This window comes from Diadema setosum, chromosome 13 (assembly GCF_964275005.1).
Source record: "Diadema setosum chromosome 13, eeDiaSeto1, whole genome shotgun sequence".
NCBI lineage: Eukaryota > Metazoa > Echinodermata > Echinoidea > Diadematoida > Diadematidae > Diadema > Diadema setosum.
The window spans coordinates 5,008,043-5,024,463 of record NC_092697.1 but is presented as its reverse complement, the minus strand read 5'-3'; the positions used below and the strand labels follow the sequence as shown (position 1 = coordinate 5,024,463).

General features: G+C 40.3%; 1 protein-coding gene and 1 pseudogene across 1 annotated transcript; one reads left to right on the top strand and one right to left on the bottom strand.

Moving 5' to 3' along the window:
* Positions 1-455: 455 nt before the first annotated feature.
* On the bottom strand, positions 456-1,217 carry LOC140236698 (uncharacterized; annotated as a pseudogene).
* A 188-nt stretch (positions 1,218-1,405) lies between these two features.
* On the top strand, positions 1,406-9,379 carry LOC140237111 (receptor-type tyrosine-protein phosphatase epsilon-like). The gene is made up of 5 exons (XM_072317050.1): positions 1,406-1,415; positions 2,336-2,433; positions 7,797-7,948; positions 8,708-8,843; positions 9,200-9,379. Exons 1-5 carry the CDS (start codon positions 1,406-1,408, stop codon positions 9,377-9,379), a joined length of 576 nt encoding a protein of 191 aa, XP_072173151.1.
* Positions 9,380-16,421: the final 7,042 nt, after the last annotated feature.

Below are 16,421 nucleotides of genomic sequence, written 5' to 3'. Positions count from 1 at the left end.
TGTTACATTTACTCCTATAATTTACATGGGCATATCTAACATTTCTACATATTCACAAAAGTTATCTAAATTGCGTTTTAATCTACAATTGAAATGAAACAAAGATAATATATTTGGATAAAAAATGCTGGGAGTATAACAAGCATTATGACTATCCACCTCACCATCAAATTCAGATGTATGTGCGTCATATTTTTGAATGCTTCCGTTACAAAGAACACAACTGTTACAATTCAATAGATCATAATTTAATATTTTGATATAATTTGGCCTGTTACACAAACACAAGAAGTCGAAATTTGATATTTAAACCAAGATAGACATAAACAAAAAAAAGGAAACCTTTAGTTCAATATGAAAGGTAAGTTGTACAGCAAGTGACGATCCAAAAAAACAGGACATAAGATGAGTGTTTCTGAATCACATTCCAATATTTGTGTGTTGGGGTTACTGATTTACAGTTTTTGCAAGTCAGTAATTGAATGTATCCTCTTTTTCACAGTGCCGCCATTCGTCGCTTTGAAAAGCACAAGGATCCTTCCGTCCGTTGACCAAGCATCGATTACATTGCTGTTCGTTTTGACTAACTCATTTGCTTTTTTGTAGCAGATTCCTGTTTGTTGCTGTCAGGTCCTCCTCAATGCCAATATGCTTCCCTTTCAGTCGCTTCCTGTTCCTGATGACAAGATGCCGAACACGGTAGGTAGCAAACTTGACGAAGATAGGTCTGGGGGTTTCGTCTTCTCTCCTCTTTGGACATGACGTGGAGCACCAATGCGATGGGACCTGTCGATGTCCTCGGGCTTCAGCTCCACATGCAGCTCTTTGCTCGCTAGATCGAGCATTACTTCATCAGTGTTTTCATGATCAGACTCAGGAATGCCGTACAACCGCAAGCAGTTCCAGCGCGAGTATTGTTCTGCATCGTTCAAGCTGCGCTGCAGATTCGCGATTTCGTCATTGTTGCGTTCATGTTATTTATGCATCGAAGATGTGATGGTGGCTTTTGTCTTGAGCTCATTCTCCAGGTCCATAACTCTACAATCTGTCTGTTCGACTTGGTCGCTGCAACTCCTTTGTGACAGCATCGACAAGAGCTGACTTGAACAAGTCACTGAATTGCTGGCTGCTGAAAAAGTATCTCACTTCTTCACACATCTGATCACCAATCCACCGGATAGTTGGAAGCATATGTTTTTCTTTCCTGTAGGAGGCATGATTCAAGTCAGCAGATACAGATGAAAAGAACTTGATAGAGGAGTCTGCTTTTGAGCGACCAGTCCACAAAGCTGACTGCTAAGAGGATTGCACTTGACGGTGGTAGCGATGGAGTTGAACAATTGATCCTTGTCACAGAAGGTTGCACAAGCACAATATAAGCCTATGGGTGACAAGCATTGCTAGTATGGCTGAAGGTAGGTCAGGTGTCAATGTACTAACACCAAAATGTGCCTTGGGACTGTGAAAAGCTCTTTGAAGTATTGAAGCAAATCAGTGTTTCAGAAATACACTCAAAATCCATCAATCACGAAATGTCCTGGTGTGACATACATCCAAAGGTGTTCTAAACCATTAAAGGTAGGGGATACCTTTCACAGACCTCCCAAAATGCAGCAAAACATTAAATATAAACCTCAGGGGACTTGTTTAGGCCACTGCTGAGAAATTTGGAAGTCAACAGTTATCTACAATTTGAATAATGCACAAAACTCAACTACTCAGTAGTTCTGTGTGTCAGCCACACTTTATAAGCCTTTTTGTTGCAGTCTTCTGTATTTTTTTTTATCTATAAACACAAATCTAAAAGTATAAGAGCTGATGTAATAACATATAGAGTGTGTGGCAAGAATGTATATAGAAATGTTTGTAAGTTATGATGAACTTTCTTCACAAAATATACATGATGGACACACATGCAGTGCATGGGTCTGTAAAGGTAGCCTAATAATGTACTGGAATTTACGGTGAGCCCCGAAAAAAATTCAATTCAAAATCTAACGGTCAATAAAAATGTACTAAATGATACCTTCCACTTTCAATACTTTATGGGAGTTTCTAAAATGATACTCTCTTCAACATACCACTGTATTTATACAACTCTTCATTTGAGGCATGCAAATGGGATTCCCTACCTTTAAAGAGACATCATCAGCTGGGTATCCCTGTTCAGATGTTACAAACTGCATTTCCAAGAGTAGATTTTGACAGCTCCTCACAGCTCCTCACAGCTCCTCAGAGATCTTCAGCTCCTCTTTCCAGTTATCATCATGAGCATCGTTCTCTTGGTCGACATCATTATCATCATCATAACCTTGGGTGTGTCAATTTTGTGCAGGTCCCAACAAAGCTTCGCTGGACGATTTCTGGAGAATGGTGTGGCAAAAGAGGGTCCGGGTGATTGTAATGCTGACAAACCTCCAGGAAGGAATGAGGGTAACACCAACAAGCAAACAAACAAACACGTAAAAGACCCCTATGTGTCCGACGCCAAAATGGAAGGGGGAAGCTGGTGGTCATGCAAAAATAGTATCCCCTTTTCTATCAGGTTCAACGAGCCTTGTTAAAGCTTATGCCCTTCATACAATGTTAAAGGACATTCGTAGTTATATACACATATGTATATATATTTGTTCCTGTCCCTGGAAGTGATTGTATTTCACCACGTTTTTTCTTTGCCCCGGGGCACATCACTTCACTTACACTTACTTAAACAAAAACAAAAACAAAAAAATGTATGCAAAGGGATGTACATATATGATGTAACAGTATGCTTTTAATCATACATGAAGAGCTCGTTTCCAAAAGGTACTACATCCATTAATCCCAGTTGTGAGAAAAACACAATAAGTACCTTTTTTATTATCATGGTTAGCAATGTCAGCTTGGAATGATACTTTCACTGATTGTTCTCCGGTATGATACAATAGTATAAGACCACTCTGAAACTAAGTCCACGGGGTTATTCATTTATAATCGATCATTAAGCTTTTATATTCAGTTGGATGTAGGACCTTTTGGAACGGAAACGGGATGTAGGCCTACTTCTTTTAGGACCGAAATATCCCAGACTGTAAATTAGAATGCTTCATTTCGATCTGTTAGTGTCCAGAGAAGATTAAATACAATTTCTCATCTTTTTAAAGATGCGTTGTTGTTAGTTGTTGGTCTTATCAATGCTTATACTTTTCTCTTTTTTTTTTTTAGTCAAGGGGTGGGGAGGGGGAAAGTGAGAAAGCAGGGGGGTATGAATTGGCACTGCCCCCTCCCGCAGTTGGTGGCCAAAAGACAAAGTGTGAATCTCCCCGCCACCCGAGCTGATTTTCTGGGCTGGCTGGCGAGCGGTAATCATAGATCCAAGCAAATTGCCTGCGTTTTGTGATATTGTCATATTTTGTATTGCTTGTCTGTGTCTAGATGATGAGTGAAATAACATAGGTTCTTCCGCTCAATTTCGTCAGATTTGCATTCGATCTAACGATGCTACCATTCAAGGTCGAGAGAACTTGAATGATCACCAAGATCAACATTCAAAAACTTAACTACTTCGTTCAGTTTGATTTTCATCCAGTTACGAAGGCACAGGGTCCAAAATGTGAATGTGGATCCAAGAAATTATGAGAAATGATCACTCCGTAAATATAGGTCATAATGAATAGATGTTCAAGTTCAAGCGAGTTATGACACCCTTCTACTCTAATGGTCCATTTTATTCTTTAATCATTCATACTCTATTCTGATGAATTTTGAGAGAATTTCAATTTAAGGCCGCGAAGTGGTCATTCAATTTTGCGCTAGCTGAATAGTCGTTTTCAACTTTTCATTTAATAATTCGAATGCAAATCTGATGAAATTGGGTGAGAAAACTTAATGTTTAATGTCGATAGGACTCTGTTTGCGTACAGTCATTGTATTTCTTGATGCGAATTATGATCCACAGCATTTGTATGGCGCCATATATCTGTCATAGAAACATTCAAAGGCGCAGACTCCTCCAAGACAGTTAGCAATTAAATGTCTGGTGAAAAATGTGAGTCTTGAATGAGGCTTTGAAATTAATGAAAATAGGGAATAAATAAAATAATGAATGCATGCATAAGTCATTGTAAGTTAAGTAGGTGCATTTTTATCGTTGGCTGAGAACCAGAAGGGCTTCAGCATAGTTTTGGGATGTATTGAGTTGTTGGTATCATGTTGTAGAGCTCCACCTCCTTTATATTATGGTTGCAATGGTTGGAATGTTAAAATTTAAGACCACATGAGTGCTATTTTACCCTATATTTGGAACGATGCTTTTAAATCTACCCACTTATGATTAGACAACATGAAAATTGATTGCTTCGTTTTTATTTACACTTAAATCTTCGAACGCAATAGCGCCCTTCTGGTTCTCAGCTGACGATATTTACTGTAAGCTAAAACAAGTAAAAGTGCCAAGCAAATATAGTTATTCACATATTGCGGTACTACGTGAATTTCCCGAATTTTAAGCAGTTCGATTAAAGTGATTAAAAATTCGTTCAAATATCGAACACACTGCCTGCAATGTTGTTGTAGTGCTGTTGTTTTTTTCATCATGTTATGTCCCGAATTCATTAACAACATGTGTTCTCTTCAAACAGGTCAAATGCATCCAGTATTGGCCGGATGAGAAAAATCAGGGCAGAGCGTATGGTGCCATAAATGTTACACTTCTTTCAGCGGAAAACATCACAGATTGGGTGAAACGAACCATGGTCCTCAAAAAAGTAAGCATATCAAGAATATCAACACGAGAAATAAATCTCTACGATGTGACACAGTGTTATCAAGCTGTCACTGGCGCGACGTGGGTCAAACCTTAGAAAATCATCGATCGAATGGTCACTATTGCTATGCCGCATGATTTCACACGAGTTGTAAGATGAGATGCTGTATGCAACGTGGCAAAGCCAAAATAAAAGGATTGTCTCATCTTTTACCGAATGTGAAGTCTTATAACATTGCACGGACAGAGATCATTCAATATTTGTTGTATATAACACTTCGCACGGTAAACGTTCGAGGTGTCTTGGCCTTTAACCAAGCTTAACTATACCAATTTTCACATCGCACGGCAAGGTCATATAGGGTGCGTTCGGATGCGCTTGAACGCTCCTAAAGTGTACCGTACCGAACCGAAACGAGCCAAAAGTGGACCACTTCCAAAAAAAGGACCAAAAGCGTACCAAAAGTTCGCATGCGAAGTAGTTTAAGCGCGCCAGGTGAATGACCCTTTTGCTACAAAATGCGCGACCCCCTCTAAAAAATAACTCATGAGGTACGCTTTCTCAACAGAGCGCTCGAACGCTCCTAATCTGGCACAGTTCGGTTCGGTTCGCTTTGGTTCGCTTTGGTTCGCTTTTGAGCGCTCGAACGCATCCTAAGTTACAGGGAAACTGCTGTATAGAGTTTAATGAAGAGGATATCGGAGTAATCTACATAAGCACGATCGAAAGCAGAACGTGCGATAGTACTTATTTATGTAGCATTATGCCTTGTGATGAGCAGTCCATTACGGCACCAATGAAGTAGCAAGGATCTTTTTAGGTATCACCCGTTGTGATTTTCTCGGTAGAAAAAATCGTGTCGCTAATGATGTCAATATGTTGGTATTGGTTGTGATTATGAACCAGCATATCACAGACAAGGCGTTATTACGATTCTCTACAAAATCGATATCAATCATAAACGATCAAGACCAGACTTGTGTATCATGGTTATCATGGCGCCGGCTGTTATCTGAACCGGCGTATATGCAATTTTCGCATAAGAATGACATTCCGAGATAATCGCCTGTGAAGTTTACCCATATTTTCGATCATGATTGCTACACTTTTTTGTCTGGCATTTGCAATTATTTTTTCAATACGTAAGAGTTTTATTCTTACTCTAACGCGTGATTTATTCGTCGAATTGTATTTTCATGAATTATCCGAGAAATCGCAAGAAATCTACATTTATGTTTTTTTTTTTTCGGTTTGCAAAGACCGTTTTCATTTACGACGGTTCGTTGACCACGCGCACTGTGTTTGCGGTCATCCGAACCGTCGTATATTGGACTCGGAGAAGACGGTGCATCGCTGTGTTTTAACACGCGCGCCTATGGGGAAATATAATTATTAACAAAATGAAATGACATGGCTCTATAAAAGTGATAATTACACAAAAATTGCATCGTTAGAAACTAAAAATTTCACAATGTGTACAACAAAATGTCCACTATCGAAATGACTGAAAATCTCAAAATTGAAAATTTTACCGAAAATCGGGATATACGATCGACGTTTCGGATGACCACCGACGATGGGGTAAATTAGGAAGACTCCTCATTATGATTGCAACATAGTGGACTGTAATGTGAAAACTCGAATCTCGTGAACATTTTCTATTCATAACCGCAGTCACTATGATGATGTTTTAATATATTGACCATTGATTATCTTGTATTCTTCCAGTCTTATCTTCACCAAACACCCTGATCCGATCTACTCTCTAAAAAAATCGAGTGAAAATATTCACTCTTAAAGGAGTGAATACAAAAAAGAGTGAATTTAGAGTGAAATTGGAGTGAATTTTGAGTGAAAACGTTCATTTTCACTCATTTTGGAGTGACCTCAGGGATCACTCGAAGATTTTGGAGTGATCCCTGAGGTCACTCTAAAACTAGTGAAAATGAACGTTTTCACTCAAAATTCACTCCGATTTCACTCTAAATTCACTCTTTATTGTATTCACTCGTTTAAGAGTGAATATTTTCACTCGATTTTTTTTAGAGAGTACACTTTCTTTCCCGACTATTCGTGTTTACTACCTTTCCTAAATAAAAAATAATACCAAGCCAATTCTACTCTGACTGACAGTTCACTTACAGTTCATTTCCTTGTTTCGTTATCATAAACAAATTAAATACATCAAAGTCAGTGAGAGATTACAGTCAAATATTAAGGCACGGCATATCTAATATAGAGAATGCACAATACTTTTATTTTGTAGGACATGACATAGGAAATATAGAATTTTGAATCTCCGTATCCCTCCGTGACAGATCAACATCACTCGCTAACACGAGTGTAAATCAGATATCGTCTACTCGCATTTCTAGGCCCATGCCAGACAAGTTTTTACAATTAAGTTGTTACAGCGGTACAGTGATTTGATGAGAAATCTGAAATATATTCTCTCTTTTTTTTAACTTCATTAAAAAGCAGAAGTTTTTAAGACTTTGCAAAACTTTGCGTACCGGTAATAAACAAGACTTAAGAAATTTTGTTTTCATTACTCTGTCTACTTAGCAATCGTAAACAAAATTGCTATTCTGTGAAGACAAATAATAATAACTCGATAACTTTTAACTTCACGTCTGCCTTAATTGAAACTTGTATTGCCCTTTATATCAGAGGCTTGTCTGATATTTCACCGTCAACTTGAAATGAGAGTGGGATTTTTCTTTAAAGATTTTTTTTTTCATACAATATCTTCCCTCGTGTATCATTTGATACTTATTGAGAAAAAAAAAGCCGAGCTTAAAATCCTTATGTGGTTATACATGTGTATATTCTTTTCAATGCACATTTCATTGATATATCAAGTAAAATAGCTGGGCAAAATACACAGAATTTCGACTCCTTAATTTTGGATCTGTCGTGCAATAAAATACAATGAAATGACAAAGTGAAATGAAACAATGGGTTTCATTGTCAAGCTATTGAAGCTATCTAATTTAAAACTGTCAGCCTAACTTCATACGCACATGCGTTCTCAAACCCTTCATCCGTAAGGGTCGCATCCCCAGAAGGGTGTGTCAGTACCACTACAGGGCGTGGCCAGACAAGGATATACCCAGGCATTCCGCCTCGCTCCTCAAGTTTCTCAGACAGGTGCGCGCCGAGTATGACGGTGGCAGCGGATCTCCTCTTCTCGTACACTGCAGGTGAAACTCGCGCCTCTATTTTCTTCAGATCTATAGTCCTCTCCATTCTATGATTACTTCATAAACTTCTTTAACCAACGTGTCTTAATTCATTCTAAAGGACATAATTTGTAATTTTTTTTTTACATTCTGTATGAAGGAATGCATGTTTTTGTGTGATTGTTGGAAAAATATCCATAAATCAAAGCGTATGAACCGAATTCATATCAAAATCTTTATAACTTTCTTGTGAGTCTTATCTTTCAACCTTGAAGGAATGTATGCATCCGTTCTTTCATTTATATTCACCGTTGCGAAAAAAGTATGAACTTTTTATGTGATTAACTTCAGTATTTTTTTTTTTTTTGGGGGGGGGGGATGGGAACAGAGACCATAACTTCTTCTTTCATGAAACTCGGGCCAGCTTTATGATGAGTTTGTTTATGGACACGGATATATTTTATTATAAAGATGTGCCTGCCTAAAGTTCTCTTTGTTTCTCTTTGCTGCTACACGGTCATCAAGGCGTTTCTTTAAACGTAAGATGCATGCTCTCTGAAAAAACAAAAACAAAAAAAAGTCACAGATATTGTGAAAAGTGAAGTGATAGATTATGCATTTCATATCTTGGCATGCACCTACTGAAAGAATTGTACATTATCTTCACAAAAACATTCTGCAGAACTGTCTTTTGATTAGTTGTAAATGGTTAAAGTTAGCACTTTTTCAGGTATTTTGATCCCTCTCCTCCTCATTTTCATTGATGTCGTTGTCTTTCAGTGACGGTGTTGGTCGAACAGCAGTTGCGATCGCAATCGATAGTATTCTCGCACACGCCAGACGCACTCAGAAGGTGGAGGTATACAAATGCGTGAAATCGATGCGAGAGCGTCGACCGTATATGGTTCAAACTCTTGTGAGTATTGAAGACACATCATTTCTTGAGGGGCGCGCCGGGTTTGTTTTTTTTTTTCCCAACCCGACTGCGCTACTTAAAAAGTCTGAATTGACGGCGAGAGAAAATTCTATCTTACATTTCCAACCATCTTTCTCTGAGATCATGTAAATTTGTTCTGCACTTCCTTATGACATTATTTTGTTGCATGTATGTAGTATGTTATATACTTGTGTGTGTGTGTTTATGTGTTTGCTTGTGAATGAATAGATGTGTTCTAAGCTGTGAAGATACTCTAAGTTAGTTATAGTTGTCTTTAAAAAACATTTGAAATGAAGGGTTGATGTATTCTGCATTCCGTCTGTTCTCTGCGACAGGAACAGTACGAGTTTGTGTACAACGCCGTGTTGGAAGATCTGCTCTGGGAAGAGACGGAGATCCCAGCTCAAAGTTTTTCCCTGCGGTTAGCCCGTCTCAAACAACATGTTCGCGGCGGAATGCAGTCGGGGCTGAACCAAGAATTCCAGGCACGTAAAGTACACCTCAATATGTCATAACACATATTATGATATATTGATAAATTTAGATTAAAAAAAAAGGAAATCGGCAGAGTTACAATTAAGTGAAGTTAGATCGGAAATACAGGGGCAAAAACAGGTGCGTGGGATACAGTTACTGCAAATTCTACTGACAATTCGATGGATTCCATATACGGTGCGCCACCTATCGGTTGTAGCGGACAGGCCGAAATCCGCTATGCCTTATGGGAAAAAGTCGACATCAAAATTACTCGCATTATATGCACATGCAGCAGTGCAGCTCAGCTCAGCCGGCCGCGCCGGCGCCCGGGCTGGGCCGGCCGGATATCGATTGCCAGATCGAGAGATAGATAGTTAGGCCCTAACATGAGTAACAGATGACAAAATCAACAAATCACAGAAAAAGCAAACTTACGCTGCAACACATCCACAGCCAGCAGAATGGACTAAAAGCGTCTGTTTTGAGTAGTACCCATGTAGCGTACCGTTCTGCCATTTGACGCTGCTCAGGCTTCACAGTTGCCTTGATGTAAATGTGGTCTGGGTGGTTCTGGATGTGTCCCATATGGACATCTTCAACGTGATTGTCCTTAAACATAAGGTAGCCATCATCTTTTTTGAAGCTTGCTAGCCTTTCTGGGGTCCAATCACACTGTTTGATAAGGTAGGCAAACAGATCTCCAAGCGACAGATCAGGCATAGTACTCAGATCCCTAGTCCATCTTACTGGCCTATCGTACAAGTTCACTTCAGTCCCATCCGCTGATCGTACACACCTTCGTTTCTTTTCCGATTCTGCGTGGTCACACGGTTCAAGAACATCATATTTATCCCCACATTTCTCCGACAGCTGAACAAGTTCGTCCTTTGTTTTTCCTCGGGTTGGTATGCCACGATCATTCAGGTATTTCTTCAGTTCGTCGACTCGCATTCGCCGGAAGACAGCTAGGTCTTGGGGGTCTGCCATTTTCGCCTTGGGCCTTGCGTTTGGGGGGTCTGCCATTTTTTTTTTTTTTTTTTTTTTTTTTGTCCGCTGTGCTTCGTGGCGACGCGACCGTAACGCCGTAGACGTCTACCTCTATAGTTACCGCGTATACCGATCGCCAGGCGCTAGGCCAGTACAGTTATTATACAGTAAACAGTGCATTGCGCATGCAGCTACTGTCTGCTGCGCTGCAGCGTAGCTCTAGCTGCATAGCGCGATGTCGACCCCAAAGTTGAAAATCGGCCTGTCCGCTACAACCGATAGGTGGCGCACCGTATTTGGAATCCACCGAATTCTTGGTATCGCCAATGCGCAGAAAACTTCTGCGCACGCTGAAGAGCTCTGTCACAGATGCAATGTGGGATTCCTCAGTGCCCGTGTTCGCTTCCGGTTGTCTCACGAGAGTCGCAGTTCCCATACGATTCAATGGAGTTACTTGTCTGCTTTCCCGTTGTTACCCCTTTTTTCATGGCTGTAATTCAGCTTAGAGTTGACAGTTTCTAAGTTTTACTGATTTGCGGTCACTAGTCATGGTTCCCTACTGCAAGGCTTCAATGTGCTGGTCACATGATGGAAAGCGAAGAAATCTTCAACAAGGAATGCCTCTGGAAAAAAGACAGAGCGTGATCTGCGCCATTACGAGAAGAAAACACCGGACGATTCCAGGTACGGTTGTGGTGTAGATTTATTACCGCAGCCAAGACGCTTAACACGATTGCCCACCGGAGGGCGTTAGCATTATAAACAACAATGATAATAACATTAACAACAAACAAACATGCTGGCGTGACTACTTCTTTTCTCCTTTGCTTACAAAGCTCAATACAATACTTCTCTCTGAAGATCCAATTCGGCATGTCAAACAAGATTCTAAGTAATTCTTGGCAACATGTCTACTACACTGTATAAACAACAGTTTATACCTCCAATAAAATGGAGCAAAATATCCTACTCAAACACAAAGAGAGGAAGCTTTATTTATAACATCAACTGACCCTTAAGCTAATAAATCATCACAATTGAGTAACACTTATAACGCATCATCTCTTTTGGCACTGTAAGCTTGATGATACACATCAACTCTCAAATTCTGTCAAACTGCTGAGCAAGTCAAAAATCAGCTTGTAACAAAGAAAAAAGGGAACCTATATACATACATAAGTCATAACATTCCCAAACAGGTATTACGAAAGGTCAAACAACAAATAACTTACATATCTACTTATCCTGCAAATATGCAAACACTACAATACTTTTATGCCCTTTTACATAACACATAAGCACTAAGATAAAATCATTATAAATTTGTAACAATCACTTCAAACTCTCTTAAACTTTTGTATCAAAATTAAACAACTGTACCACTACCATCATTTAATATACATGTACATACCATCTTCACCACCTTCTCTCTTCAATTCCTTTATGAGAGTGTTAGATAATCGAGACAGAAAAACATAACCACCACCAGAAGATGTTTCTTCCATCCCTATAAAAGTATCTATCTAACGCTTTAAATCATAAAACGTAGAGACTAAAATCTTCATTGACTCACATGTACACTAGTGAAATCAAACACAGTATACTTAAAATCCACCATTTGTAGTTTACAAAAATAAACATGATACACGTATGCATGGAAAGAATACACGAAGCTATGACATATGCATGCACTTCATATTACCCATAATACACATCAAAATCACTTCATTAAGCAATTATACACAGACAGCTTCCTGCATAAATAATACAATACTTATGCATATAAAAATTTGCAATAACTACTTTATACTTCTACTACAGAATGGTATACTGTTAGTAAGAACACAGAGTCACACGTGGGAATGCTGGACAAGCATAAACACAGGGTCTATAACTATACTCATATATCAAACCAGATAATGGGTGACTTTAGCAATCTGTAACATAAGGATTGTTTTAAAAACCAAACCTAAAAATCTACACTCAAACAGTGACTTACTTGACTGTTGCATAAATATTATCTTCAAAATTATGCATATAACATTTGGAATGCAATTACATATAATATCAAACACAGAGCATATGTACCAAGTGCTGCCCAGATCACTTCTTTCTGTTCACTGCAAATTGTAAACTAGAAGCACTCGCAATCGAGCACATGTATCCCCCGAACCCGTCTCCCATACTCCATCTGGATTACTTTGTAGGCCAGAATTTTGTATATGGCAACTGTTGCAGGATACAATAAAATCCAAATAGATGTAGGTGTATAAATTTGACTAAGATACATTTACATAACAAATTTTTAAAAAATCGGTCAAGAAACAAGGTAGGGTCACACACACAAGCGGACCCTGTAGAATTTACCTTTTCATGTGTAAAGACAGAACAAGCGAAGGCGCCACCACCAAAAAAAAAAAAAAAAAAAATATATGAGCATCTTCATTTCACTATAATGCACCTTTGTACCAAATTTGAAAAAAAATCTTATAGAAAATGTGGCTGATAGAGCACACACAAGAAATAAGCATTGGCATCCAAAGTTGGAACACTGAGGGCGCCGTTACCACAAACTGTTGTGTCCTTCATGTGGAATGATCACCCATACTTCTCCCTAGCAAGTCTGAATAAAATATGTTGGGTAACAATCAAGTTAGGGCAACAGAAGAGGCAATAATAAATCATAATATACACAATACTTTATCGACAAGAGGTATAAAACCTGTATAATCTGAAACTAAAACAAGTATTATACAGATCTTGCAGATCAAAATAATTATAAAGATCTGCATAAAACCTATGTAAAAAAAAATCCCATGAGAAATCACTCAGATCTCAAATTTGAACAGAAAGTACAAATACCCGTGTGAGGGTAAAGTGTAAGAAGTATAAAAACAGATTTGGTTTCCCATCCAAAACAGAGAAATGAAATTGGCTTTACCCAATGATGTAAAACCACACATCTTATAAAAGATAGAGAACCCTCTAAGAACACAACACACTTACATATGTACAAAGAGGACAGAGTCCAAAGGCTTGAGTATGACAGGGACAAACTTGCATTGCAGCAATGAAAGCGATCATAGCACATGAGTACACCAACTACATTGGTGAAAAGCAAACAATAAGCTGAGGACATTATTGATAAACAGCAGTACAGTACAATGGTATCTATTCTCTCTCTTATCTTTGTTTTTTTTTTAATGAAAACACAAAAATAATCAGGAAGACGTGTATCTATAAAAAAGGGTACACCTGGCACAAATACTGACAACTGAAACATTACATTTACTTTCTGATGAAAAAACAAACAAACCAACAACCGTAAATGTTTAGAAAGAGTGAAATACAATCGTACATGTATACCCGATAAAAAGGCATGTTAAACATCTTATTCATCTGTACATAAAAACACAAAAGAATGAGTTACTGCATGATTAACATGTCCATGAAAGTCTATTGTCTATACTCTATATACACAAAACGAAATTGGTCAAACTATCCAGGTGCATAGGCAGCACAGATAGAAGAGGGGCATGACTAGGGGTAGGGAGCCATCAGGGTGTGGGCCAAAGAAGCCGCATGGAGCATGTAGGACATCAGTGGGCTGCTGGCATCAGGGGGCGCGAATGGGAACAAGAAAGGAGCAACAAACTCATCCAGAGGGAAGGAGCTTGTACTGCCCGTAAGGGGATGGTGGACGGTGGCCGGCTGGAACCATCAGGGGGTGGTTGTCATCATACGCAAGGTAGGGGGCAGGAGCAGAAAGGGCAGGGACTGGCTGTGCCAAAACTTGGCTAGTCACGAGAGGACAATGCTCGAGAACATCATCAGGCCACGGCTGGGGAGGCGTATCCCACCCCATGGGTGACATGTGGTGCACATCAGTCGAGCTGTCAGGAGGGAAACTGCTGGTGCTGGTACACAAAGGATATAGCAATACAGGACCAAGATGGGCATCAGAGGTATCCCGTACAGCGGACAGGGAGCAGACATCACCATTGTGACAGGAAGAGCCAGGGACAACATTGAAGGGCACCCTTAGCTTGGGGTCAGGTGCACCCACGCGGGCACTACCGGGGTATTGCATCGCTGTTGGGAGACCAACGTCCATGGCTTCAGCCTCAGGGGTGGACCATGTGCATGGGCAGGGCCTTCTCTGTCTTGGGGAGTCTGTGCGATGTCTATCATGACAGCAGATGGCGATGGGGTGCTAGAGCATGGGATTGATGAGGTGTGCGTTGGCAAGGCTGAGCACGTAGCAGCCAAGGGTGGAGGGTCATCCACGCCTTCCAGCTGGGAGCCGGACGGGGATGTAGTAGGGCAATGAGGATCACAATTGGCAGGATGGTGACAGTCATCAGAGCTAAGTCCATACTCAAGGTGGTGTTCCTGCTCTGTATGTAGAAGTCCAGCATGGGCGGCAGGCAAACGCTTGGTGCGAGAGCTAGACTCACACTGAGCTAAAAGCTGAAGGTGACTGGAATCAGGCGTGCTGTCAGCTGCTTTGCAAACAGATTGATGCTGGATATCATAGTCACTTGCATGAATAGGCTGACAGGAAGGAGGATAATCACAATGCCAATTGTATGTGAACACAGAGTCATCGTTGAATGTGACTTCATGCTTTGAGGGGCGCACTGAGATGTCGTTTGTTTCCATGAAGGGGGCGCCGCCAATTATGTCCTTATCTGTGTTGTCATCACTCACGACGATGGCATCAAACAACATCTGTAAGCCATTACAATAAATAAAGAAGCAGGTCAGGCCTACTATCTTTGTCAGCATGAGACTATCAGGCAGCTTGAGACTATCTCCAATAGATCAGTAATCATGAATTAAGTGATCATCATATCCATATGAATCAACCACAATATCAAACTCCAACTTCTCTGCCATTGACACTCTGATGATGTTCAGTGGTGTACCACTTCTCAAGTGGACGTCGACCTCCACGGGAGGGTAGAGACCAACAGTTCCGGGGAAGTAGGGGGTTGTGCACGATGTGTCAGCTGCCGTGGTTCCGACAGTAGTCACGGGGCACCGATGTGTCGGTGCGCGTTCGGGTGCCTTGGACTTGGCCGCTGCGGCGCATCGCTGCGTTGATGCATCACACATTTTCAATGTGTATGTATGGGACTACACACACAAAGGTGAAATCAGTACCTGGAACTATCGCAGCGCTTTTGCTGAACGTCCGGCCCCTTTTATGTCGAGCGAGATCTCTCCCCGTTCGGATTCCTGTGGACGTTAAATCTGGCTTAAGATTCGGATCCCAAACGATGCCACCACGCCATTACGAGAAGAAAACATCGGACGATTCCAGGTACGGTTGTGGTGTAGATTTATTACCGCAGCCAAGACGCTTAACACGATTGCCCACCGGAGGGCGTTAGCATTATAAACAACAATGATAATAACATTAACAACAAACAAACATGCTGGCGCTGAGTGTATGCGCAGCCAAAACCGGGGCAAGTTTGTACCATGAGCTATCCCATAATGCATCTAAAACGCTGCTCTGCGCACGGGACCTAGGTATTGGCGATACCGAGAATAAAAGAACTAAAACATTCGCGCGAAGGTGACCGTTTTGGACGGAACTGCGAGAGAGCGAGAAGGCGACAAGCTTAATTACGCCAAAACTCTTTGTACCGGATGATACGGCGAGAATCCTGTGAAGGATTTTTCTGTTTGTCATTGTATTCATATCATTTATATCAGAATTCATGTTAATTTTTTGTTTATGGTTTTACAAACAGAAACTGACGACGCTATGCCCTGATCTGCTAGAATGCATGGTAAGATCTGGAAAGTCGGCAGACAACCGCTCAAAAAATCGCTGTGGCAACACATTACCTCGTAAGTATGAATATAATTTGTCTGAAATTTAGATACTCGATACTGACGATCCCATTTAACTACCGCCATTTTATCACCATTTCTCAATTGTCCCCTTTCATATTGTGGTCATCAGCCGTCGGTTCCGTACCTGCTAGGTAATAAACATCCAGTAATTCAGCGGTCACGTAAAACAAATCATTGGGAATCAAATCCTCATTTGCTTCAGGAATGTCAGTGGCAGTAATATTA